Source organism: Lichenostomus cassidix, chromosome 12, assembly GCF_008360975.1.
Source record: "Lichenostomus cassidix isolate B80296 chromosome 12, HeHo_3.0, whole genome shotgun sequence".
NCBI classification, from domain to species: Eukaryota; Metazoa; Chordata; class Aves; order Passeriformes; family Meliphagidae; genus Lichenostomus; species Lichenostomus cassidix.
Genome location: NC_139493.1, coordinates 13077661 through 13105049, shown reverse-complemented (window position 1 = coordinate 13105049; position 27389 = coordinate 13077661). Strand labels below are relative to the sequence as shown.

At 37.1% G+C, this 27389-nt stretch overlaps 1 protein-coding gene across 7 annotated transcripts in view; it reads left to right on the top strand.

Annotated features, from left to right (window-relative positions):
- CACNA2D3 (calcium voltage-gated channel auxiliary subunit alpha2delta 3) overlaps positions 1–27389 on the top strand; it is a 396747-nt gene that overhangs the window by 93782 nt on the left and 275576 nt on the right. For all 7 annotated transcript variants that reach the window (XR_014854750.1, XM_085072721.1, XM_085072724.1 and 4 more), the window contains one exon: positions 16523–16639. Coding sequence is in view for 6 of the 7 variants with exons in the window: in XM_085072721.1 (XP_084928847.1) it covers positions 16523–16639 (117 nt within the window). In the remaining variant the exon portion in view is untranslated. The remainder of the gene's footprint in view (positions 1–16522; positions 16640–27389) is intronic.

The following is a 27389-nucleotide window of genomic DNA, read 5'->3' as shown; positions in this document are numbered from 1 at the left end:
GATTTGCAAGACTAAGCCAGAGAACAAGGTGAAGCTGACCATGGAAATATTATTATCCTTGTTTAATACCTTGAGAAGAGAAGCACCACGTAATTAAGTGACTAATTCAAGGTTATGCAAAACTCTGTGGCAAAGCTGGGACTTTGCCCAGCTCTTTCAAGTCCAAGGTTAATATCTCAACCACCAGACCGTTATTCCTCTAAGAATGTAGCTTTCGTTTTAACCCAAAATTTCACTTATGCTAATTTTACTGCAAAACCAAAATCCCTTTGACTTAAATTTTCTGTAGTTACTCTCAAGTAACAAGGGACTTAAAAACTGCTGCTGCACAGCCTGACTATTATTAAGATGTATTTATGGGTAAAATAATTGATATTTGAAGATAGGTGTAAGCTTAAATAGTCAGACTTCTTGTGCTTTCTGTGAGTTTTTCTTTCCTCTGCCACCTAATGTTATAGATCATTTTATTATTATTTCCTGTAACTTTTGCTGGAAACTAGGCAGACTGTGTCTATATCAGCAATATTTGAATTACCAAGGGATAGTTTTGTTATATTTCTTCTCTCTCAATATATATTTATAAAATGGAAGCTGAATTCTGAAGGAATTAATAATAAAGTGACAGCTCAATGTTCTAAAATTTAAAGCTGCTGTAGAGGGACAATTGACATCACACTTGATTTGTATTGTGGATCTCACTTTAAAGAATTAAAAGTATAGTATTCAAGACAAAGAAATGAAGCATGAATATATGCTGCCCGTCCCCAAGATGCTTTATCATAGAGCAAAATGATGATTTCTTCCAATGCACCTTGTGAAACTCCATCTAGAATTCTATGGGAATTGTTTTACACTTCAGCCCTGAAAAAGGGTGAAAAGCCAGGCCCAGTAACTGGGAGAACAACAAACAATTAGGAGTGTAATCATGGGTGCTATAAATTATTGGGAAAGAAATAGAAGAAATCTGAAGTATTGTATGTCTAATGTGGGTGCTGATTTAGGAAAACAGCCTTTTATTTGCCAAAGTATTTTCAAAGGAACTCAGTTTTTGGATACAGCTTCAATGATCTGGTTTGTTAAGATGCCAACTGGAGTAGAAATAAATGTAATGGTATTTTTGATATTTATTCATTTTTATTCAGTTTGCTCTGTGCTATGTGCTAATATCTGGGAATCTTAAACTAATTGAGAAGATCTCGTAAGTATTTTAGTGAATGAACAAATACTATATTTTGAATCTTTATACATCTTGTCTATACAAGGATATTGAAGAATGATAACAATTTTGGCCTCAAACTATTCCTGCAATACAAATTTAATTTTTTTTATGAATGAAGAAATGAAGACAGAGAAAAGTAAAAATAATTCCACCAGAAGGCTGCTGCAGTGCAGGGAAGCCAGCTGCAGTGCTCAGGAGATTTGTGTTGTCTTCCCAATTGTCATTTAGCAAGTGCTTTGTTCTGATTCAGTGTACTGTGCAAAAAGAGGACCTATTTATCCTTTCTCCTGGTCCAGATATATAACCTTTAAACCCACCTCTACCTTCTTATACCATTACATTTCATGGGAAATACACAGAAGTGAGGCTCTAATAGTCGTGGAGTTGTATATATTTTCTAAGTTTATTGATCCTTTCATATGCTGTTAAGGGACATTATTTAGAATTTGGATTACTGAAAAATTCCAAGGAAAGCCAGAAGTGACCAGCTGATTATGACCTTCACTCATTTGTTGTTATAAATTTGTAAAATGTTTCTGCTTGTTAGTGAAATGAGTATCTAGGAACAAAGACTTTTTCTGGGCAGGATTATAGCCACTGCATGCCAATTAATGGAACAAAGGGATGAGGATTACAGAAGCAATAACAGTAAAATATCCAGGAGCAGTTGCACTGGGACATTATCTTCCTGTCAGCCGTGCTCTTTGTGTGCTTTGGCACTTCTCTTGTCATCCCACAGTAACCAGAGACTTTTACCAGAGCCTCACAGAAATGCTCCTCCTTCTGTCCATGTGGCTTTTCTTTTCCAGGAGAAATCCTACCCGCTGGGTCAGCAGAACCAGATGGGGAGAAGAAAATGACCTAGTGCAGGTATTCTTAGTGGGATGTCAATGGTTCACCAAAAGTGATAGAGGATGGGGATTTCTTTAACCACTAATTGTGAGAGAAACTGTTTATGGTGAAGTGATTCACTCTTGAAGAATACATCATGGCAATTTGAGTATCCTCAGTGTGCTCTGGCAGGAGAGCTCAAGGTAGAGAAGAGATGTTTTCTCAGCTATCAGTATCATCAAAGAGTTCTAAATCTGGTAACTGATAGTTACTTTTTATTGGAAAGCATGATAGTATGATAAAAGTTTAGTTTGCTGAAGAATGTTTTCATTTCTAGTACTGAGTACCAGAGTTCAGATATTCTTAGCATATTCTCTATATATTCTGTGTTTCTCGATTTATGCTTGACTTTTTTTATCTAGCAATATTGTCTTGTTGGGACTTCTAGTGGCTATATTTTTAGTTTATCCTATCTCACACCTTGAGGCACCCAAATCCTGATTTTTAGATAGTTACTTAACCAAGTGGTTTTGTGAGATTTTTCTATTTGTTGTTTTGGGAATAAGTTTCTGCCATCTACAAATCTCTTCTAAAGTGATCACCAAACACTCTTCATTTGAACCAAGAATATAAAAGGGCTGGGGTATGATTGGAATATTAGCGTGCTTATTTCTTGACTTTTTTTTTCAAATGCAGTGTTGACAGAAATGCTGTAAAACTGACAGGAGTCAAAATATCATTCTTTAATGTAAACTGTTGCAATATTTTCTAATTCACTGCAATAAATACTCCCTTTCACTATTTCCTATAAATGTCTAATTTTATTTTTCTGACGTGTAAGGAGCTACTGAGGAAGTGTTGGCAGTATTCTTGTGGTTTGACTTTTAATCACCTGTTGGAACAGGAAAACTTTGAAGCAGGAGCCAAAAGCAAATTATGAACAGTGCAGTTTTTTGTTTATCTTAATGGCTAGAAAACATTCCCTTTTTGGCTAAGGCATTGTTCAGCATCCATCTGATTAGAGTGTTTTAGAGACATCTAGAGATGTAAGGTGGCACCATTAAAGCATAAATAATGCCCAGGAATCAGACAGGCTCTGTAGATGAGTTAGTGAAGTGACCAAAATGAAACTGGTTTGCTTGATGATGCCCAAAAAAAGCGGTTGAATACAAAACTGGTTTTGTTATGCCATAGGATTTTCAATTATCAGAACCATTCCTAATTGTGACACTGTGATAGGAAAACAAGCTTTTTTAGGGTTAGGAATTTCTATGCAAACACAGAAAGTTAATATAAATAAAAGAATGGCTGTTTATAACAGGTTATGTGGTGATGGTACAAGTTAGACTTCTAGAGCAAGAAAATTCATGCAGTACAACCCATGATTAAAATGGTGCTTGTGAATTGTTTTCAGTCTGTGTTTAAAAAAAAATCCTAGATGGTGCTCTATTGAAGTCTTTAAAGATATCTTGCATCTTTTGCCAGTGGCTATTATGCATTCAGGCACCTCAGGAACAAAGAAATGACAGAGAAATGGATGGCCTGGGTTTAACTAAGTAGGTGATGGTACAGATGAGGCCTGATAAGCTTAACACTCCATCTCTGTGCTGCCACTGCGCTTTGCAAGGAGATTAGAACTGTCTGACTGTGAGGAGGGCAAGCTCCACAAATTCACTCATACATGGCAGTTCTGTAATGAGGTGATACTTCATTCCTTAAACTACTGGAGTAGAACTGCACAAACAGATGTGAGCCCCTGGCAGTGCTGTGCATGCAGCACAGGCTCTGCTGAGCCTCCCAATGCAAACACCATGTCCACTTGCCACAGTGGTATTTTATTGGGTATGCTATTCTTTGTTTTAATAAGGGACAAATCATGTTTTTGTGAAAAAAGGAAAGCAAATTTAAGGATGTTTATAATACAGGGTAGCGTTTGAAAAGGATCTAAATAATTATTTTAACTTTCAGTAGGTTAACGTGACAAAACTCGGTGCTGGAAACGGAGAGTATCCTTCCTTTGGTTATTTGCATTATGGTGTTTCACTGCAAAACTTTGGGCAAGCTCACGGGATGGAGATGTGACCCTCCTTGGAGTGCTTTACAGGGTGAAAAGCCCAAGGCTAGCTCAGAATCAGAACTCAGCTTCTCCGTGTTTGAGGGCAGCAGTTTGGCAAAACCACCGAAGGATGTGAAATGACCACTGAGCCCCGAATTCACATCTAGTTACCTTATGTGCTGACTTGCTCTGCCTGCTCCAATAGCACCACTCGTGATTTTAACTGCAGTATATGTTAATTACCCTACTTAGAGGCCTGAATGCAGTTCACCAAGGTCACTGCTCTGTGCTGCTCACAGAGTTTATCAATAGGTTGCCTCGCAGTGACCTGTGATTTTGGTGCCTTTGTTTGGTGTTCTGAGGTTTAGTGAAGTTGTGTATTGTTATTAAGCAATGAAATAGCAGCAGTCTGCTGATGGCAGTTTGCTGAGCGTTGTCACAAAGAATATATTTTAAACACGGGAACTTCAATTTCCATGTCTGTGGAAATGCATTGTTAATTATAGCAGCTTAAGGTTTACTTTGTACAAAAATAGTACTTAGAAGAACTTTAGCACAATGCATATTAAAATTCTGTTCTTTAGAAAGCAACAGCACTCTCTTTAAGACCAGAGAACCAGTAAATTCTTTCCTCTCCTAGAACCTTGCTGGTCCAGAGACAGTCCATCAGATTAACAGGACCTCCAAATATTTTTTATTTCCTAAGAAGGGGATTCCTCTGTCACATGCCTATCACTTAAACATCATCTTTTTTTAATTGCAAAGAAAGGGAATTATTTCATTAACTAGGGGAGCTGAATAAAAAAACCCTAAGCCACAGCATAAGCAAATGTAGTTTTCAGTGATAAGGCTCTCCATTATGGTTCATTGAACCACACAAGGCTTAGAATATTCCTACAGGTGCATTCACTAGGAGAGTATTTGTGCTGCAGAAATGGAATTTCAGGCACTGGACATTTATACTAACTAACAACCCAACCAGAACAAGATCTTTTGTTTAAGAAGCAGACTTTCAAACTGCAATACATAAATATATCAGCCGCTGTGTGCATATGCTCCCAAAAACACAAGCTGTTTTCTCTGAATATGTGCAAATAAAGTAATATTTTTCTAAAGTTCTCTAAACATATGAACAGAAAAGATAGAGTAAGGAGATAACAGTATTATATTTAACAATTCTAATTAACAATTTCTGTGTGATTACAGTGTTCTTCGACTTGCTTCCTCTCATGTGTGAAGGGAGCAAAAGTAAATTAATTACCATTAGCCTGAAGGAGAGCACACTGTATTCTTTACAACTTCATAGTATTGATTTGGCTGTTATTCATGGCTTCTATTCTCTGCTATGCAGATTGATGCATCTTTAATTCATAGATGCATTATCATTAATAGTGGTTTATTGACCAAGCAAAACAAAGCTGTTGTTGGGTCCTTTCTAGTGCCAAAGCTCTGGAATTTTTCTGATAAATGTATTAGTTTGTGCAGTGTATTACAGACTCTGGAGTTAGATGGTTTATTTTTATACACTGTGGTGATGATCTGTTGTGGTTCCATAGGTAATACACTTTTTCTTTGGTGCGATGAACTCTGTTGGTAATGTAATGAATTCCTAAATTACAAAAAATCCTTTCTGGTCCTTTTGAGAATCATAAAAAAGCTGAATAAGCATGTCTGTATTTGTGTACATATTTTACAGCTAACTAAACATAGAAAACTCTCTAAGTAATAGAAAAAAGAATGTGCCCTGCATTTTAACTTGAAATAGGTTTGATTCAGATTTAATTTGTGCAAATCTCTTTAAGTTTTCCAAAAAGGCACTAAATGATTGTTTGTTGAAATATTTCCAATCTGATCAGATACTGACATGTAAGCACACAAAAATAAATCTACTCTATCTTGGTAGCCAACTTATTTTATTTTTTAGTTTTTTGGGATTTTTGAGACTGGAAATGAAACAGGTGTGTGGTACAGGCATGAGACTATGTAAATTTCTGAGCAGAGGGTCTGAATGTGGTTCATTTGTGGTGATAGGTTTTGATGAAGGTGATATCATTTGGCAGCTATATACACGTAATAAAAATGTCTTATGTTTTCAGCTTCGGAGGAAATAAGGATAGACTGAGGCTGCTGTACTTCCCTCCTTTCTGCAAGATTTTAAATTGCTCAGCATTTATTTACATTTATTTATGTGGGTATGACATTGTACAAAGGCTCCTGTTCTGTAGATTATTCACCCAATTTTCATTAGAAAACCAAAACAAACAAAACCAAAAAAAGAAAAAACAAGCCAAAGCAAGAGATACAAACAGCACTCTAGTTGGCATTTTGATGCACAGTACTTTTCCTTAAGCAAGTTTCAAGCTTTGTTTTTAGAAGAGTGAGAGAGAAAAAACTCTTTTGTGGGGAAAAACCTATTGAGAGCCAGCAAGGCAGTATTTCAGATGCCAATGTAAGACTATGTACATCATAGCTAAATGGTCCAAAGAGAAAAGGATCTGTAGTTCTCCTGTACAGGGCATTAGTTTACTTCATGTTACAGTCTTTCAACGGCAGTTATTAAATTTTGGATTAAGAGTGGCTTGGCAGTTGAACTTTAACCTTTGTTTTTCCGTCTGTTCACCAGTTAGTTTTGTGAAGCTTTGAAGGAAATCATGATGAATACACTGCTCTCCATAAGTGTACAGGAAGGTTGGCTATCCTGTGCTCTTTCTTGTGAAGTTTTAGGAGTGACTGAGAATCACATGTGGAAGTGAAAAGCACTAGCTTGTGTGGCAAAACCACAAATATGTTTTCACACTTCCAGGCAGTGCCAAATGCTATAGTTTGGTTTCCAATTTTTTTTCTTTATGATTAACTTCCTGAATTCTTCTCAAGACATCTGCACTCAGATGTCTGATTTTCAGAGATGCTGAGAACATTCTCAGGTTGCTGGCTTTGATGCGACTGAGGGGAGTTTAGACTTTTGAAAACAAAATAATTTTTCGTCTTCAGTGATGGCGTGAAGAACTGGGAGCCTAAATTTAGGTGCCCAAGTTCAGATATTCAGATGTTGTGCTTTTTCCTGTTATTACTTGATATGCAGTGTTCTGACATCTGTCTGGAACCTTAAATCAATACTAGTACTTTTATCAGGTACACACATAAAAGTGCATTGATGAGACAGAGCAGCAGGGATCAATGCCATGTCCTTCAGAGTGACAGACAATGAAATAGAAAACTCATTTAAGAGTTAATGTTGAAGGTACCACACAACACAAAGGGTAAAGGTTAAGTGGTAGTATCCAAGCAGGCAAATGCTCGTGATAGAGAACATTGCAAAATATAATTTGTGTCCTGAGGAGATTGTGTTTCTTTTTCTGAGGAACAAAACCCATTAGCTATTCGCAAAAACAGTGCTTTTGGACTTTCTCACAAGGCATAGAAATTGCTAAGCAAAGGTTTGTCTTGGAATGCAGTTCTTCCTTTTTTATTTTTTTTTTTTTCGCATACATTCCACTTGGTTTCAAGTTTTCTTGGCTGCTCATTTTATTTTATTGCTCATTTAGGGGAAACCATGAAGGGTGGGAAGACAGTTGTGTAATTTTTCTTAGATGGAAAATAAGTTTTATATAGAAATAGTGAAATCCAGAACAAGAGCTGGGTATAAGGCAGGCATAGGTTGAGGGGGAACAATAAGGACAGAAAGACACATGCAGTGATAAGAGGAATATAAAGAAAAAAAACATTATCAGAATGTCTGACTGAAAAAATAAGTTTGTGGTTGTATCCTGTGATCTTACAGCACAAAGCAAGCTGTCTCTGTTGGCTGTTCTTGCTTCCAGTAACCATAGAGGCTTTGGAGAAGACTAATACAGTTTTCTGTGCAAAAGAAAGTGTAGTATTATCTCATCCCTGCTGAGAATTGGTGATGGTAGCAAGTTGTCAGATTCCCTACTTCTGAATCTTCAGTGGCTTAGAGTCCTTGTCCAGGGCAAAAGGATTCTCAGACTGCTTCAGTGTTTTGGGGGAGCAGGTTAGTTGTACATGCTTTTAATAGACTTGCTTTCACCTGCAAATCTAGTGATGGCTTTGCCTTGGATGAACATGTCCTCTGGGTCATGTTTAATTCCGCAGATTTATACTCATAGATGTTCTGTTCCTCATGTAAAGAAGATCATGTGAAATACTGTAGTGAGTTTTCAAGAGTATCAAGAACAGCCTTATGGAAAAAGGAGTCTCCAGGGCAGTTCCAGAATGTTCTTTTTTCGGTTTAAATAAGGGCTTTGTATTCTTTTCTAAAATAGAAGCAAAGGTGTGTGTAATTGTATAGATGTGGCTAGCACAGTTTTTCCCATGGGAAGTTTTCTTGTGTTTTGTAAATAAAGATAAAGTTTGGATGTTGTTGGAACAGTGTCCCAGAACTTGGGCAGTGCAGGCCTGGCCAATCAGGCCTGGGGGAAGGCTTCTGACTGACCAATCTGGGTGACTTTTGAGAACTCTATAAATGTGATGAAATCAAAACAATAAAGGTCATTCCTTCTTGCCACTGAGAACCGATGCATTCATTACTCTGCTAGCTGCTCAACAGCGACATATAGATATATTTCACAGAAGCTATTTCCAAAGCAGCTTTTAATAGCCTTTGTTAACTGGCTCTTAAAACAACCTTGCTGGCCTGTGGAGATGCTTCAGATGTCTAAAAGAATTTGCAAGACAACAGTTTACTTTTTCAGCTATTTTCAATAATGATTAAGTTTGTATTTGGGAAAGCTGGTATGATGACCTCCTGTAAAACAAGTCCCAAGTGCCCTTGGCTTCTGGAGGCAGCAGCCAGGTAAACCTTCCCAAATACTTGTTACTCTGGTTAGCCCTGACCAAAGCATCTCTGTTAAAGGGGAAGGTGGAAATATATTCTCTTGTTCTGTTTGCTTGGAATTAGATTGCTTAACTAGTTATTGGATCTCCCATTTGTGGTGATTTTTTTTTTTTTAAATTAGCTAATTTGAGTAAAAGTTACAATACTGAATTAATCTTAGGGAGCAAGTCTTTGAACCTTCTGAAGTGTGTTTCTTATCTTTTTGTTTATTAGATATTATCATTTATACATCACCGATGTGGCTGCTTTTTAAAAAAAATTATTTGTGATGAGAAGTACTCTGTTGAAGAATAGCTTTTTTCTGCCCCCACTAGCCTGGCTGTTTTAACCATGTCTGCATTGAAGACTCTTCCCATTAATGCTGTTTACATGGAATATCTGCTTATATAGAAGTTATATATAAATATAGATAGATACAAACACATCTAGCTGTGAAAGGTTCAAGGAGATACCTTGTTTTTCATTTCACAGACAGGCCAGAGGAATATTGCTAAATCAGGAGTTGGGTTGTTTGGTTTTGATTATCGTTCAGCTTAATGCTTTAATGGATTTGGTTTTGTAGTATTTACGTATAGCCATGAGGTAAAAATAGGTCAGAAGTAAATATCTTTGTAAAGATTAAATATGCTGGGGGTATAGTGCCCTTGCAGTTTCAATGTGTAAATGATTTTGCAAGGAAAGCAGTAACTATCCTTGTCATCTCTGCTGATGATAACAAATTTCCCAGGATAGCTGATCTTTGGCTATATTTTACCAGGTACAGCACTGAGTAGCTAATCACAGTAAAGTAATATGCAAAAAATATTCCAGCAGTTTGCCTTTTCAATGTATTGTGTAAGGTAACTAAACTGGACTTTGAGGCGACAGAAATTCCTCGGACACCAGTGTGTGCAAGAGCCAAATGTGACAGGCTAATCCAGAGCTCCTCGGAGCTGTTTGATGAAGTGAGTGAGAATTTGCCTGCAGAAAATGAGTGTGCCATCACACTGGGCATTGCTGATGGATTTCATCAACACAAAGAGGTTCAGGAAAGGTTAATAGGAGTGTGTAATGTGGTGTAACACAAACTCTCAATTACTAAGGAGTTCTCTAATGTCAAGGTGAGGAGGAGTGTGCTGTTGTGACTCATCTTGCCATGCAGATCAAGAGGAAGTTAACCAAGCTGGCTGTGGTTTATTGAGCAGGGCATTGGAAGGATAACCAAGAGAGTTTGTTCTTTGTGTAGTTCTGAACTGTTGGGTGACATTCAGCATGTCACTGAATTTAGGTATAACCCCAATAACCTCTTCTACAGGGAGATTTTGATAGATATGTACTTTATCAAGTCTTTGAAGCTCTGTGGATGAAACATTTTATACCAGATCTGAACTAAAACAATATTGCTCAAGAACAAAATTTAAAAAAACTCACAGTTTATTTTTTTAAGGCCTTTGAAGTTGCTCCACTGAATAAGTGTATTTTGGAGTCAGGAGGACCAGATAACAAACAGCACAATAGTGGCTCTCTAGTAAAACCACCCCACTACAGGGTCAGTGTGAAAATGGGAAAATACAAAATCTCTTACGAATAAGAGATTCACAGATGAGTCTATTGGAGGAGTGCACCATCTGTATTTGCTGTCTCTGCTGTGGCAGTGCCATCTGAGCTCCCTTCTGCTCGGTGGAACAGCTCAGACTCCCACCCACATGCACATGTGATGCTGGAGAAGGCTTTTATTTGGCTTCCAGTTGGGTTTATGCCAGCAGTGCCTACATGGCCAGTGACCCCTCACCTCTAATGAAGCATTCCAAGGCTGTGCTGTGTAAATTCAAATCTTCTCCTGGGAATTGCTGTGTCATGTCCCACATGCAGGAGGGATGTGTGCTGGCGTGGTAGAGCACTGCAAGAGCTCATGCCATGTGAGGTTTGAACTGTCACTGTTTATTTCCTATCAACTTGAACATGGATGTTTTCTTGTAAAATGCTGTGATGGATTTTCCACATCAAGAGTAATTGATACTCTTTGTTTTAATTTAAAAGCCCAAAGCCATGTTTTGCTATAGTCCCTGCTCTGCACATCTTTAATTTCAGCAGAACTGTTAATGGGGTAAGACAGCAACTGATGAGAAAACACATTGTTTGCTCCATGTATATTGCAGGTTTTGGATTTTATAATTTGAAAAGCCCACAAAACCAAAACCTGTATAAAGTGTAAAGAGGAATAGGTGTTTTTAAAACACCTTGAATAAATGACATTTAAAAAAACACTTGTGCAATTGTGCTAAAAAATACACATAAAATCATTATACACTAAGAAGAGCAAGGAAAAATGAATGGGCTTGATGTTAGATTGTGATGAAGACTAGAGAATTGAAAGAAAAAGAATTTATTTATGCATAGAAAAGTAGTTTGTTATCAACCTCCTGATCCCTATAGTCTAAAAGAACTTGACATAAAAATTCAAGTCAACTTCAGTTGGGCAAGTCAACCTGAGTGATAAAATAATGGGTTTAGCGGTAAAGAATTAAGTCAGAACTGTGGCAGAACCTTTGACTCTCTAACTGAAGAAACTGCTGTAAGAGCTGGGAATTGTATCAGCTGTTAGCTTTTTGCAGCCTTGACATCCCATTCATTGATGGCATCCCAAATATAGATTCAAAATAGTGCTGATAAGTTTATTAACTCCTGTGGCCCTCCAGTCCAGCACTTCCTCTCTGAAGGGAGCCACTGTTAGGACTTGCAGGACAGAGGGAGTGAAGCAAGGCTGAACAGTTCAGCCACTGCATAGCTCAGCCTTTCCATGGGCCAGAGATATTAATTGAAATCAAAAGTTGGTGATTTAATCAAAAGTGTATGTTTCTGCAATCTGAGTTTACATTTACAATGTTGGGACTTAAACATCTGAAAGTGGTTTTTTGGAAACGGCATGGAGTAAACATACTTTTTTTTTTAATGGAAACAATGGATAGATTGGATATTTGATCTGTCATTTACATGCTGGTTCTGCTTTTTCATTATAAAATATAAAATGTATATATGCACATATCGTTTGAACATGCATGTCACAAAACCTCTCAACCAGCAACATTTGTGGAGTGTGTGCAATATAGCTCTGAATGCACCTCAGAGGCATATAACAGCTCCAAATATGCAGCACAGAAAGATCACTTTTAAACTATTATTACAAGATTCCTGCTGAATTCCTTTCTTTAATCAGGATGGTAGTGGTATTTACTGGCTCTGAAAATCCCAGGGAGTGGGAAGAATTTTCATCATAACCGAGTGTAGTGTTCTGCAGATGTACAAAGCAAGCAGAGCCTTGTTGAAAGACAGACTGAGGACTGTGTGCACACTTGTGAGTAACTTGAAATGCTTTTGTATACAGCAGAAGGGTGGATATCTTGATTTTGATAAGTATTGATAGAAGTAGATACAAATAGGAACACAAAACCATGTTTCTCTTTAGAATAAAAACAAGGAGAAACAATTGAAGCTGTAGCTGTCAGTCTTCCTTTGAGAGTCAACTGCTTTTCCTGCCTTGGTCACTCCAACTCTGTGGGTTTTGGTGTGGTTTAGCTTTGTTTTTGTTTTGTTTGTTTGGGGGGCTCTTTGGTAATTTTTTGTTAGCGCTTTTTTGTTTGTGTGTGTTTGTGTTTGTTGTTTCAGTGCCAAATGTTTGAGTTGCATTAAATAGTTCTGAGTTGAGTTTTGTACAGATTCCTTTTTGGTTTGTTATTTCTTGCTGATCATTTACTAAGGAAAAAACCCCCACACCTAAACCAGTGAAAAGCATTAAGAGTTCTGACAGTGAAATACTGTCTGTCTTTCCCCAGTGCTTATGTGAAATGATCTGGCAAAACAGATACTGAAGAAATAATGTATTTTTTGTGGGCTTTCTCAAATGATAAATGTTCTTGTCTTTCTAGAGAATTTCTTACCAAATGCTGATTTTTGCAGGCAGACAGAATCAGCATTTCAAGTTATTTTTTTTATAATACAGCAAATCAGAAATTGTATCTGCTTCATCTTCTAGACAACTGGAAATTCAATTTAAAAAAAAATCCTACTATGACTCTAGTATTTAATACTTTTTATGCAGGTAAGTTGTTTTTAGCAAAGTTACAGTTGTTTTTTCTCATTTTAATAACAATACACATGCATTATTGCTGATGTTACAGATGATGAGAATTATCAGTATGTCTTAATGGAGTAAAATTATGGAATATTGAAAAAAAAAAACCCAAGTTTTTTTTTTTTAATAAAACAAAAACGTTATCATTAGCTTCATCATTTTTACAGGGAAGGGAAATGGCAGTTTAGGGAGTTTCTGGTAAGAGCACCTTCATAGTAGCAGCACTACAAGGTAGTTTGCAGGTGTGGAGAATAAAAACCAGCCTGGCCCAAAAGCTTGGTTTTTCACCACTTTGCCTTTTGCTTAACGGGAACCATAGTGTCATGCTGCTTTCTCAGGATGATATTAAAATAAAGCAATTTCATTTAAAAGCAAATTCAAATTTATTTCAAAGGGACTATATCTTTGCTTCTTTAATTTATTTAAATTAAACCCAAATTTAATACATAAAAATTTAGTGGTGGGGAAACGATGAGGGCCTGGAGGTCAGACAGCCTCTGCAGTGAAAGGAAGAGAATCCATTATTGATGACAGCCTTTGTTATGGTTTTACTGTGGTTTTGCGTTTTTCTTTCACTGCCTTGTGTGATTCAGGTTTCTTGCATTGATAGTTGTTATAAAACCAGCTGATTTCTAGATGGAATGTAAATCCCCAGCACCAAAACCAAGAGCTCAGACTCACCCAGGTCAGTCTGGCCCCTCTCCCCTCTGGGCACAAGGAGAGCACAGCCAGCTCATTCCACCCACAGAGTTTTTCCTGTTTTGGAACCTTCCAATGATGGCTGAAAAAATGATAGGAGTGCTTTTTATGGCAATGAAATAGCGAATAGAAAATATATATTACATAAACCTCTTGGTTGCCAGGGTCTTGCAGAACAAATAAGCTCTCCTAGTTTTGTTACAAATGTTCTTGAGGGTTTCCAGCAATGGAGTAGACATGCACCATGCAAGATGTGGTGTCTTTTCAAATAGATCTTAGATAATACCTTCTGCTTCATCCCATTTATTATTTTGTGTTGGAACCCTGGCATTTGAATTACAAAAAAAGGAGTTTTACTTGCTATGAAGTAGCGTAAGTACAAAATCATAAATTACGGGTAAAGAAATGATTCACATAGATTTTGAGTGCAAGTTATTTTTGATTTTCAAAAGCGCCAGTTACTCAAAATTGAGAAGTGGGGCTTTTTAATATGCTTTCACAAGAGCCTAATGGACCAGGTGGTGGGATTCTGTGTGCCTAGAAAATGTTGTGGATTTCAACAGTACCATTCAGTTTTCAGGTAAATGCAGTGAATAATTGCCTGGTTTTCTTCACTTGATGGCAAAGCTTAAATCAATAGATCTGATGACCTGAAAGCAGTCTCTTCAAGTGATGCATTTTAGAATACTTTCTAAGAACTCAAAGGTCAAGTCTGAAGGAAACATTTTGATTGGAAAGTGATATGTTGAACATGAACTGTGCAGCTGGAAATAAGTGATTCCCATTTGTGCTTGATTTGTTTTAAATTCTCCAAAGCTTCAAATCCCATGGGATGTGGACAGACTTTGACATCATTAATTAACTTGCAGTGTTGTCAATTTACTGTTCATTTACTGCATTTTATTGCAGCATTTTTTACAATAACATTTACCTCTCTTGTCTACCATGTTCTTATATTTTCTCCAGTAAATAAAAAAAAAAAAAGGTGTTTTTCTGTTTTAGAAAAATCAATTTTATCTCTAGTAATGATGTAAATGGATTTCAAGAGTTGAAATCAGAACTCTGTAGATGGTATCTAAGTGCAGCTCAAAGAGGGGGAAAAATCAAATCTCCCCTCCTGCCTCGAGGGAGCAAAATGCAAGGGGTCTGTTGGAGTTTTCTTTGGTTGCTTCATTGCTATTGTAGCAACTAGAGTCAGACTGGAGACTTACAACAGGAAATAGTGTGGAAAAATGAAATTATTACTGAAATTACATAATAGTAAAAAAAAAAAATTACCCTAAATATTTTCTGAAAACCATGTATTTCTAAGTTTATTTTGAAATTGTCTGCAAATTATCTTTTATCAAATTTTGTTTTATTATCAAAGAATTCACACAAATTTTTAGAGAGGTTAAATTCTAGAAGAAGTCCAAAGTGTCATTCTGCCTTGAAAATTAGTTTTGTTGGGGGAAATGAGTACAACCTGTGCAGGGATTCTCTTAACAAGGGAGTCCTTTCTTGCATCACGAGCCAGAACACAACTGGTTCTGACTTATTTGCTATTTTGAACATTTAAATGTCATCCAGGTGCATTTAACCACTGGTTTTGATCACCTTATTCTTCATTCTCTCTGCAGAGTTATATAAGAACCATCATTCTGCAGGAAAATTTAAATGATAAATCTCTTTAATAATACCATTTCATCTTATTGACTCAAATCCTGTGGGTTGTCCCAAGAATCTGCTGGAGAGGTTTGCAAGATGTTTTGGGCCCAGAGGGCTAAAGGTGGCAGGAGGCAGATGAGCCTTTCTGCTCCCTCACAGTGCCATGGAGGTGCAGTTTGGGGGAAGGTGAAGGGTTTGGGGATGGCAGTGAGGAGCTCAACACAGCTGTAGATGTGGTGGAGAGAAGCAAACACTGACCAGAGTGAAAGCCAACGTTTCTCAGAGTACAAACTGCAGTGGAATGATGTGGGGAAGAAGAATGTTCTCAGCATTAAATGTTTTATTTTTTTTTAAATTATTTATTCTTGTAAGCTTCCCTGTAAACACTGATAAGGAAAAAGGTATTGATATGCAGAAAATAGAGGATAAAAATTGTTGTGAACACATTTTTACTGCTTAGGCATTCTGAGAGAGATTCACGTTGTGAAACAAGGCTGTGAGGTAATGCTCACACACAGAGGATAAAGGATGCTTTGATGCTTGTGTCCGGATGAATTCTTGTGTTCATGTGCTTTGCTCAGGCTTTTCTTTGCATGAAAAGTTAGGCATGTCTAGATAAGCTTGTAGGATAAGTATTCATAATGTAAGCATTGTCTAAAGCTGGTGAAATAGCCATATACAGCAAGTTCAGCTGAGGAGGAGGAGGAGGAAGATTCTAGGTTGCTAAGGCACAGTGGGTTGCCAATCATGTCACTGCTTTTCTATGATTTTTGGAGGAGATATGAGGATTTTTTGCTGCTTTTTTTGGCTCTTGTTTAGTTGTGGGGAGGAGTAATTTAAACATTGTTAAGGGGAGTTATCGTTTTCCTACAGTGCATGCGATAAATATTTTTATTATTTTTTAAATAGAGTTCTGGTTCTAATCCAGTTGTTCTCTCCCCATGACAGCATCTTGGCACAGAGCAGCCTGCTGTCACACAAATAAACATCAAATAAATGAAGAATGTCAGCAAAAGTGTAATATAAAACGAACAATTAGTTGTCAAAATATCAGCTGGTTCCCTGTGAGTAACTTTTCCCTATTTTTTTTTTTTCTTCTTCCAGAAATACAAAGAATATGAGAAGGATGTTGCAATAGAAGAAATTGATGGCCTTCAGCTTGTGAAAAAGTTAGCAAAGAATATGGAAGAAATGTTTCATAAGAAGTCTGAAGCTGTACGGGTAAGCAGCAGATCAATCTGTTATTTCCTTCAATGATGTAAAACTAAGTATATAATTCAGGCTCTGCTCTGAAGGCTGTACTAGCAATTTAAGGTGCTGAAGTGGAAATGCTGAAGCATTCAGAAGTATTTTAGGATCAGTGTTCAAGAGAATAGATTTAAATTATTTATACCATCAATAGACAAATGTGAGAGTGTGAAACAAGATTTGAACTACCAATTTCTAATATGAGTTTGTAAACTATCAGTTGTGTGCAGTAAAACCTAACTACGTATGGTTGTGAGTTAAAACGTTAGATTTCAAAATATCCAACCAAGGCAGACTTAATTTCACTGCTCACTATTATAAAAATGGTATTGCAGGGAAATGTCTAAGTTCAATAACTGTCCTTTAGTTCAGAAAAGGATGCAAATGCTTCAAATGGGACTAAATCTAAAATTCCTTTAATTGTGGTAAGTACTGCATCAATCTACAGGTGGCTTATTAATGATCATTAAGTAACTAGACAGCTCTGTAAGGTTTTGTGGTTGTTTTCTCTCCATAAAATGAAGAAAAAGTTCAGACTTTTATGTTTTACTACATCAAGTAGGAGTTTGTTGTAACACGTGTGTTTTAAAGAACAACAGAGCTGCCTGTTGTAGTTTTCCTTTCCCATTACTCTTCGCTAGAAAGAGAGGTCACTGCCTGTGGCATCACCTCTATCAGCAAACCCACGGGACATTATGATGATGCTGTTTTACCTAGAACATCAGGTGAAAAGCTGATGTTTTTGCTATCATCTGCCCTCTTTTAGCCAGACTTGTCTGCTCCATTGAATTGAAATCTTCATGTCTCCACTAGAGCTGGAGGAATCACCCTAGGAACAGGGATCCCACTGGAGTAGCTGAGGATACAATTCCGCCTTCAGCCCTGTGTTGTGGTGCAAAAGGGAGGAAAGAATTTGGCTGTGTTTTAGAGGTAGAATTCTCTGGGCTGGCAGTGAAGTAAAACATATTTCAGCTTGTAAAACTGAGCACACTTGGCAGGGAAGCAGAGAAAGACAATAAACATGGAACCCCGCAATGCTATTTTTACAGTGTGTTTGTCAGAGGAAAAACTACGCTTTAATATGTGTGCAACAGCTTTCAGAAGCATGAAGAATATTGACTTGGAGAAGGAGGAGGACTCTTTCCCTTGTTTCTTAGCAGAGGAAACAGCTCCCCTGAGACCATGATGTGAACAAAACATTCTTGGATCAGCACTCGTTTAGAGGGAGAAGTGACCAGCAAGCTGCACGCTGCTGGTGAGGGAATAGAATTCCATCAGTGAGGAGTGCTGCTGGGGAAAAGCTGTTTGTGTCTCAATTAGAGCTTCATGACAAATGTTTAGAACAGGTTTGGTCTCTTCATACAGGTGGTGTTTTGATCTAAGGAGGAAAATAATATGGGATCAATATAGACCACCATGCTCTGAGTAAAAGTGAGCCCAAAGTCTGTGAAGTTAAACCATGCGTGTAATATTGAGTTGAATGGATTTTAGTGCTGGAAAAAGTGACTGAAATCCAGAGCCTTTTTTGGAAGGTTTCCATCCTTGGGAAGGAAGCTAAAAGAGTGGTTTGGACGGGGTCACTTCTTTTAAGAAATGATCTGGTTAGCATACTTTCCAATGAAGTTACCAATTTTTGCATAATTATGTAAATTGGTCCTTCTTGGTGCAGCAGAGGCAATGAGTGACCCGTTCTGCTCTGGTGGTAAGTAGTGCTTAGTTATTTTCATCCTGAGAAGTCCAAAATCTTTTGGTACAATGCAGGTTTTTCTTAAGTTTCATCCTTGGTAAATCACAACAAATTTTGTCCTCATGTCTGGAGATTTGAGATGGGAGTTACAAAACTCCTATGGGCTTAAGATCTCTGTTCCATCCTGATACTGGCTCATCTTGTCTCTGTAATAATAGAATATTGATGTAAGCTTTTGATGGAAACTTGTTCGAGAGCACTGAAACCTAGAATTCAGAATAGTATGGCAGATAAGTTGGTGGTGATGTTGTGGAAGTACTAAATGAAGAATAATTTCCACAATATCTCTTAGCCTTAGAAATAATGGGGACATGTGTGTGAGGGTGCAAATCCAAAGGCTCAGAAAATGTGTTTCAAAGTTAGCCCAAATTGTTACTCTACACCAGTCAGTGAATTAGCTTCAAGCAGACATCAAAATCCATAGTTGGTAAAAATGTTTTACCCAAAAGCATTTTGGATTAAAAGTGCTTCTTCATGTTCTAGCACAGGTAGCACTCTGTGAAAAATTTTCAGAAATTCATAGCATAGAAAATGTTTAATTTGTAGAAAAGGCCAAGAAGAAAGACCTGGAAATATACAAACAGGATGGCTTGGAGAGGCCTCAGGTTTTATCTCTTTTCTTCCTTTTTTTTTTTTTTTTTAATTTTTTGTTGTTGTTGTTGTTGTGGTTTTGCTTGATGCTTTCAAACACATGAACTTGTTTGAAGCTACTAATCACATTTGAACTCTCTTTTCCCTCCTTCCCCTTAATATTCTGGATGAATTTTTATCTTTCTGTCTCATCACTTTTCATACTGATTAGTTGGTTCAGTGTGATTTTTATCATATTCATCCTCTGTTTGAATTACCCTTCAGTATGCAATTATCCTATCACAATGTCCTATTTTTGTTCTGTCAGATACATAAGATAAATGGAAAACTGAAAGTACTAAACCAATTATGTAACCTTTTGTCATCTACTTACTGATGGAAACCCTTGCAAGCAACATTTTTTCCCCCCTTCTTCTCCCCAGTGTTCACTATTTACCTTGGGTTTATGTCAGTTCAGGATATTCCTTTTAACCATTTCCTTCCTAATGCTGCCCTACTTGATAGAATTTCAGGCAGGCAACTTCATATTTTATTTTGAGGTGTTTGTGATGTGTATTAAGTTAAAATCACCAAGCAATGGTTTTGATTCAATGCTACTGATGTTTTTTTTCTGTCTGTGACAAAGGTAAATGTATCCATTTACTTTTAAGATTGTGAGACTTGAGATGGGAAAAATCTTCCTGCCCACAGGGTGACAGACATGGAAATGTTTCCTGCACTATTCAGCAGTTGTTTTAATTTTGCAGCCAAACACAAATAATCCCTTTGAGACCCTTGTCTAGTCTGCTGTCACTCGTGGTATTGCTGCTGTTGTTTTTCTTGGACTTTTAGTGATTTCAGTCATAGGAAGTTTGTTTGATCAGTCTTAAATTTACCTGCATTTTTTAAAATATAATTTTTAGAAGATTTTATGATACTTTAGTGACTCTACTAATTTGCCAATGAGCAGGAATGAAGCAATTTGGCATAATGCTCCATAACTAACTTGATAGTGGAAAAGAGGTGGAGTTAAAATTGTTCATTTGGTGCTTTTACTTTTCCTTGTTATTGGCATAATGAGAAAAAATTGAAGAAGGCTGGAGGGAAGTAAAAAAGAAAGCAAAATGAAAGGTAACTAAGTTTTTAGGGAATTTTCAAAAAGCTATTATTATTACTTTAGCTGTGCACTAAAATTTTGATTTTCATTAATATTGCTTTGGAAATAAAGAGATCCTGTAAAAGTGATTGTTGACTCACTGGTAAGATGGCACACCAAGTGTTAAGGTAGCTTTAACTCAGCTACCCTTGCTGCAGTGGAAAATGCAAATAAGAGGCTTCTTTTTATTAACTTTTCCTACTATAGCTACCTGGTGTTCATTGTGAAGCTGATTCTCATTATAACTGTACTGTGAAAAGTAATTGCTGTTGTACAGTAATTCAATTTCAGTGCATTCATGCATCAGTAAACCAGTGGGGTTTATCTAGAGAAACCTGGGACTCTAAAGCTTTTTATCACAAAATTTCACATGCAGACAAATGTTCTTCCAAGGAGTAGAATATCAGCATTTACATTTAACAAACATTTGCAAGGAAGAGAAATGGGCTTTTTTTCCACTGATGGTTTTTACATCAGTCTTTAAGCCTTTTCCAGATACTATTAGGATGATACTGTTTATGCACAGTTAAAGTAATGTATGTGTTTGAGATGTTTGTGCTTAGTCATATGCCTATGTGGTGTGCACATTTTGGTATGCAGATGGATATTTGTGTGGCTGCAGATCTTTAGATGTGCATTTCGAGGTTTACATGTGCAATATCAGCAGATGCAATTTGCTATTGTTTTTCTGCATATACAGGTAATAGATTCGTAAGCAAAATATTAAACAACATGTACTGCAGATACTTCCAAGCAAATACTGGTAAATTGGTGTCCTGGTCAATCAATTAATTTTTATTTAAAGTGATGTGTTGGTGAGTGCAAAAGGAACTTGGTTCGATGAACACAGAGATCATGGCAAGTAATTCAAATCCCTCCTAAAGGGAAGGATTTTCTTTGTTGAGAGCACTACAAAATATTCCCATAAAGTTTATGAAAGCTCAGTAAAAAAATCATACTAAATACTGTAGTCAATAACAGTAGCTTTTATTTAGACACCCTTCAAGTACTTTACTCTTTCCTTGAGTGTACTTGGTATTTAACTCATTTTTAGTGAGTAACTTAGTGTGAAGTTCCTCCCTATATGAGGCAACAATGAGGAGTATTCCAGGTGAATTTTGAACTGATTATTTCCTTGGAGACTGTTTTAAATGTGCACTGGCTTGAATGCCCACTGTGTATTTTATTGCATTGTATTTTCATTCTGCTTTTCTATCAGTTTAAACAAGGAGAGATCGGGAATGGCATTCTTGAGAAGAGAAGCAAACAATCATTCTTATTTTGTATTCATATAATATAAGAGAAATAGATCTTTAATGTCAAAACTTATTATTTTTCTAGGCTCACTCTTTCAAAGATAGAATAAAATAAGTTCCTTCATTGAGCTAATTTGCATCTGCAGAATTAGAAGGACAATGAATGTCAATGTGCACTCTTTACAATTGCAGCTCAATGGGGGCTGTACTGACCCCTGATTTTTCTTTTTTATAAATATAGTAAGTATTTTTTTTATCATCAGCAGATGGAAATTAAAAAAAGAAAAAAAAAACCAAACCCAAAACTCCTCAGCATTAAGTTTATAAAATTACTGAGGGAAAAAATTATAAATGGTTGTGGGTGGAGGAAAATTATGGTGAATCAACCCAGTATCACTATAAATAGTTTCAACTGACAGAATAAAGACATAATGAATAAAGGAAAAATGGCTACAGTTGTGTTAATTAGTGCTAACAAATTAAAGGTTTTCAGCAATATTTTTGTATTCACATTTAGTATTTTAACTGTAATTGTAGCTAGTTAATTTTGGTGTCATTTAAACTTGCTCATAGTTTTACTCGTCTCCTTCGTGTGTCACTAACATTTGTGTTCTTGAAAGAATTAAGAGCTTTATTTTTAGTTTTTTGCAAATTAGAATACATTGGAAAATGAAAATATAGTTAGCAATCCCCTGACAGTGAAATATTCAATAGCAGAATATATAACCTTGATAGTCATAACTTGGAGAATATTTAAAGGCACAGAAATATTTTTCTTTATTGCTCTTGGGCTTAAGGATTGCTTTTGGTAAATGTGTAGAATTTAGGATGTTCAACAAATAAAGGATTGGCAAACCTATTCTAGTGGAGATCAACTAAATCCCACATTGCTGCTTTGCTTTTTAGTTCTCTGAGCTTACCAAGAAATCTGTGATTTATAAACAGATAGTGCTATGAATTCTGAAAGGGGGGTGGAAAGTCTATTTTTGTTGGAATGCAGGTGGGCTCCTTTTATTCCTAACCTTCATTCCCATCCCATGGTGTGGTGTGGGAGCTCAGACTGTGCTCAGGTGATTTGCTGGTAAACAAGAGGAATGAATGGAAAAGGTACAATCAGTTTCTCATGCCTACCCTATATGTGTAATGGAATAAATATGGACTAGACATGTTTAATAGAAGTTAGATGTTTTTCTGTCTGTAGACCTCTCTGAATCATAGCAGGGAGCCTGAGTGCATTCATTAGATGCATTGATTAAATATTAACTCTTATATGTCTTAAAATCCAGGTGAGCTGAGTTGTCAGAAAGCTGCTCTTTAAAAAGGTACTGCTAAGGGGGAAGAGGTGAAATGTGGAAAACTCAGAGGGAGAGAATGGAAAAAAAAAACAGTGAAAACTTTAGGGAGATGTTTCAGGGGATATGTATTTGTCAGGATTTCCAGGGAATCGTGTACAGGATGTGAAGTATCCAAGAATTGCTGCTCCCAGCTGCATCCCTGCTGTAGCAAACACTGCTATGGCTCTGCAAATGGGGAGCTTTCACTGTCTTGGGACAGTTTGAAATTCATATCTACAAAAAGTAAAGCAACTTGAACCATCTTCGGTTTTTTTTCTGTCTTTAAAACCTTGGTATGTTTGTATGTTAAAAAAATAAATCCACGGTGTAGTCAGTCTCATGAAATTCACTGAATTTAAGTTCAAATTTAGAAAAGTACTCATGAGATAAAAAGGAGGAAAATTAAGATTTGTAGAGAAAACTTCAAAGCATTTGCTGCTGGAGACAATTATGATGGTCTCATCTCCAGTGCCAAGAAAAGAAATACAAAGTATTTAAAGATAGTGAATTCAACTATAGAGCATTTATCTGAAAATACAGTGAGGAAATCCAGCCACTTCACAGATTAGTTCTTGTGTTAGACTTCATTGCTAAAGTACATAACAGTCAGTCTTTGCAATCAACATAAAATAGTTTTGCAGACAGCAGGAAGAAAACAGTAAAGTAGTTTTTGAAGAATGAAGTAGGATAAATTAGTCTCATTTATTCTTCTTTCTTATCAGTGTTTTAGAGTATTAGCATATTTTAGTATTTTACATTAACATTAATTATTTTAATAAAATTAGTTTTATTGTCCAGCTTTCTGTTCAATGTGGGATTTAAACTAGCCACTTCAAATAGTGATGTTTTAATTAAAACTTAATTTCACTTGAACAACAGTTGTCGTCTCAATTTTCAATTATAATTCTGGTTTAATATTGCAAATATGTATCATTTAATCTATTTTTGGCATGATAAAAATAAATACTGGTACTTTAATGTCACATAGAAATGACAGATATTCAGTGTCACCTCACTTTGAGGGTTTATTGATACTTATTTAAAATTGATCATAAATACTCTCTTGAGAAGATGCACTATAACTTATTTGCTGTTCATGTAACATTAGCCTGCTTTCTGAAACCTTGTGCTCATTTGATTTAGTGCTTAGATAACGAGCTAGGTCTCTTCCTTTAGAGAATGCTCAGCCTGCATCCATGCAGAGCAGCTTTCCAGGCTGCTGCCTCCTTTTTCCGTGGAGCACCAGGAGCAGCAGTGAGGAGGAGCCTGTTAATGGCTTTCTTGGAGGGATTTAATGAATGGTCATTTGTCAATATTTTGAGTAGGAGAGAGACTATCATCTCTGTGTGATTCTTCATTTTGAAGTGCTTAGAAGCATTTCAGTGAAAAGAGGTGTAAGGAGAATTCATTACTGTTTTTTTATGAGCATTAACTCTTCCCTCTGCTCTGTGATGGAGCTTCCAGCAGGGACTGTGCTGGGTCAGTGGTGTTGGCTCAGCCTGACCTTCCCCTGGAGCACCATTGTAAGAGAAGAGCCTCCTCCACAGGGAACTGAGGGCAAATGACCCATTTATCCTCTTCACTCCCACCTTTCTTGAGTTTGACTTCAGTGTAATTAGGTAGGAAGATTCCTGCTTAATCTAAAATACTTCCAGCTTAGTTAATTTGTTATGTCTCTAACAGCTGATAATGTATTCCAAGCATTCCTAGCACTGGTCAGAACATCTCCTTCCTCTCTCACCTTCTGGATTTTTAACAACTACTCATTCAGAAGTTATTCTTCCTCATCTAATTTTCTCTGAACACTGCAGTTTCTTTTATCTTCTAATTTGAATATAATTGTACTTTATAGGTTTATACAATGAGTCCACCATGCTCCTTCTCCCAGTTGAACAGTTTCTTTAGAGCTGCAGAATTGCACAGAATCCAGCAGGATGCATTTTCAGCTCATGGGCTCTCTGATCTCTCCAGGGAGATGCTGGCAAGGGTGGGGACAAAGAAACTTCCCAGCAGCACTGAATTTCAGGTGGTCACAATTTCTGCTGGAGTTAAGTCAGAACATGAGGATTATCACTACTGGTGGTATGTGAAACTCTTTTGGGAGACAAAAGCAGACCAACAGAGAGATAAGATGCTTCATTTTTCTTTTCTCTAGAAAAGCAGGGTCTTATTTTGAGAGTGAGTTAAGCGAACATTTAGTGAATGTTGTTTTGAACTGTATTTTAACAGCTGTCTGAAATAGAACTGCAATAAAACATCAGATTTGATTCTGCAACTAGAATTTCAGATGTTTAAAACTAATCTTGCTTTTGGTGAATACCAATAAAAAGGCTCAAGTTTTATTTGCTAGCGTTAGACTTCTGGATTGTCCTGGCCTGTACTTTAATGTGTTTCCAAGTTGGCAATGGCTCTTGCAAAAGAAGTTTCCCTTCTGGCTTCCACAGGTTCTTGCTCACCTCTCCTTCACTGTTGCTCCACTGAGCTGTGGCAAAGCTGTGCAGAATAGTCTGAGAATTTTGAGACCAGAGAATTAATTACCCAGTGCAGAAAGCCCAAAACAAAAAGCTAAGTCAGGCTTTCTTTCCCTGCGATGATTTCTCATCTTTTTCATTGCATGAAATGAAAAATGTGTGGAGCAGTTGGGCCCAGGAAGGAGATGGGAGACAGGAATGATTTAGATCTGATGGTGGACACTGCTGGTTTTTATTTTCTCATGGGAATGGGAATGGTGATGATGTCTCCATTGCACCATCTTCCCATTTGGATGATTTTTAAACTCTGGTGACTGCAGCTGTTTAGGGAAGTTGTCTAATAACTTGTAAGTCATTTCAGGTCTGATATTGTGGTGTGTTACTGGGCTAAATGTGCTTTGCTGTCTCATGCTGTACTAGAGGGTGAAGATCTCCTCCCCTGTTTGTAGGAAATCAGTTCCTTATGTATGGGAGCTGCAGAAAGCTGAGCTCCTAGCTCAAACTGTATGTGTCTGAGCAAAAATGCTTCAAATTAATGACCTGAGTCTCTAGAGCTTCAAAGAAATATAAATAAGACTTAAACTTTCATTTTCTGAGGAATAAGGCAACTCACACATGGCACATATTGATTGATAGATGGGAGACTTTTGCTGGGCAAAAGGGCAACATCCTAGGAACAATCTAAACCCACTGCCCCCTGAGTCTCATAGTGCTCAAATTCTGGTGGTGCTTTAGTCTGTGACACTGGAGATCAACCAGCTTTAGGGCTGATAGGAGGGGTGGGAAGACTCTTCCTGAAACAGCAGTCTTGCTGTTGATCGATTTTATTAACTGATCAAATCAGGCTTAAAATTAAAATGTGAATGGATTTCAAATTACTTGCAAAGATGGGCTCTGAATGTCAGGTTTCACAAAAATGTCTAGGCAATGCTTTCCATGCACACAGCCAAAAGCATCTTAATGCATTTCTGTTGTGGATTTAGGATTTGTGGCAGGAACAGCTGAGGCCCAGAGCTCTGGCAAGAGCTGCAGCACCCTTGGGTGAGAGCAGATGCAGAGCTTCACACCTGGGCTGGAGCTTGCCTTGCTGTTTTTGAGAGACACAAAGTTAAAAATCGCTGGGTGGGGGGAGCTGAAGTGTGAGCTTTGATCTTGTGATATTTTAAGTTTGGAAGGAAGAATATTGTCTATCTCCCATTCTCCTGATCTCTGTGTCATTTGGTGCTCTTTGGTGCTGGGGCCATGGTAAGAACAGAGATAGTCACTTTATTTCAGGAGCACCTCAATTGCAATGCCTTGTAATTATGCCACACTACCTTTGGTATGTGTTTTGAAATTAGTTGCGGTGAAGAGAACAAATAATAAATTACAGAGAATACATTTTAATTTCTTTTACCTCCGTAGAGATACACAGCCATGAATTCTTGGCCCAAATTCATGTCTCTGTCATTTAAGCCAGCACAGTGTATTTTGGATGATTGCTTCTGGCTGTTCTGTGCAAATACTCCAGGAGGACAAATTGTTTGAGTAAATAACAAAAAAGGTGTTTCATGTAAGAAATAAACAGTTCCAAACTAATACTATAAATTGAAATTTTATTGATTAGCCTGTTTGGGGCTTTTTTTTTTTATTATAAAGCTTAAATTACAGCAATCATCGTGGCACAAAGCACTACAGAAATGCTACATTATAGAAAAATCTCGTGCCCTGTATTTTCAATGGGTTGTTTAAGAGCAATGGAAATAGTATGTGCAAGCAAAAAGGAAAAAACTGCTCTGTACCCATGGGTCTGTGTTTTAAATAGCTGGAACTGGAGAAGCAAGGTATGCTGCAGGAAAAGGCACAACTGTGTGCAGAAAAGGAGTTAGGGAGCATTTAGAGGTTTCATGTAGCTTCACATCACCCTTGCCTGGTGTATCATAACATGGACTGTACCCTGCAGCCTCCCCAGAAGGATTACAGGACAACTTTCTAAGCATCAGAAAAAAAAATCTGAGGTTAATTCTTCAGTTCTTAAATTTGAGGATAAGGCATTGTTTAGTACCACTATAACTGGTGAAGTTTGGCACAGGTAAGGAGCATGTGAAAGGAGAACCCTGGTAAATATGGTTATTTGCTGGTTAATACCTCAGTTTCTTTCATCAGTGCAGTTTGTGGTTTTGATACCCCTTGGGGCTAGCACAACACAG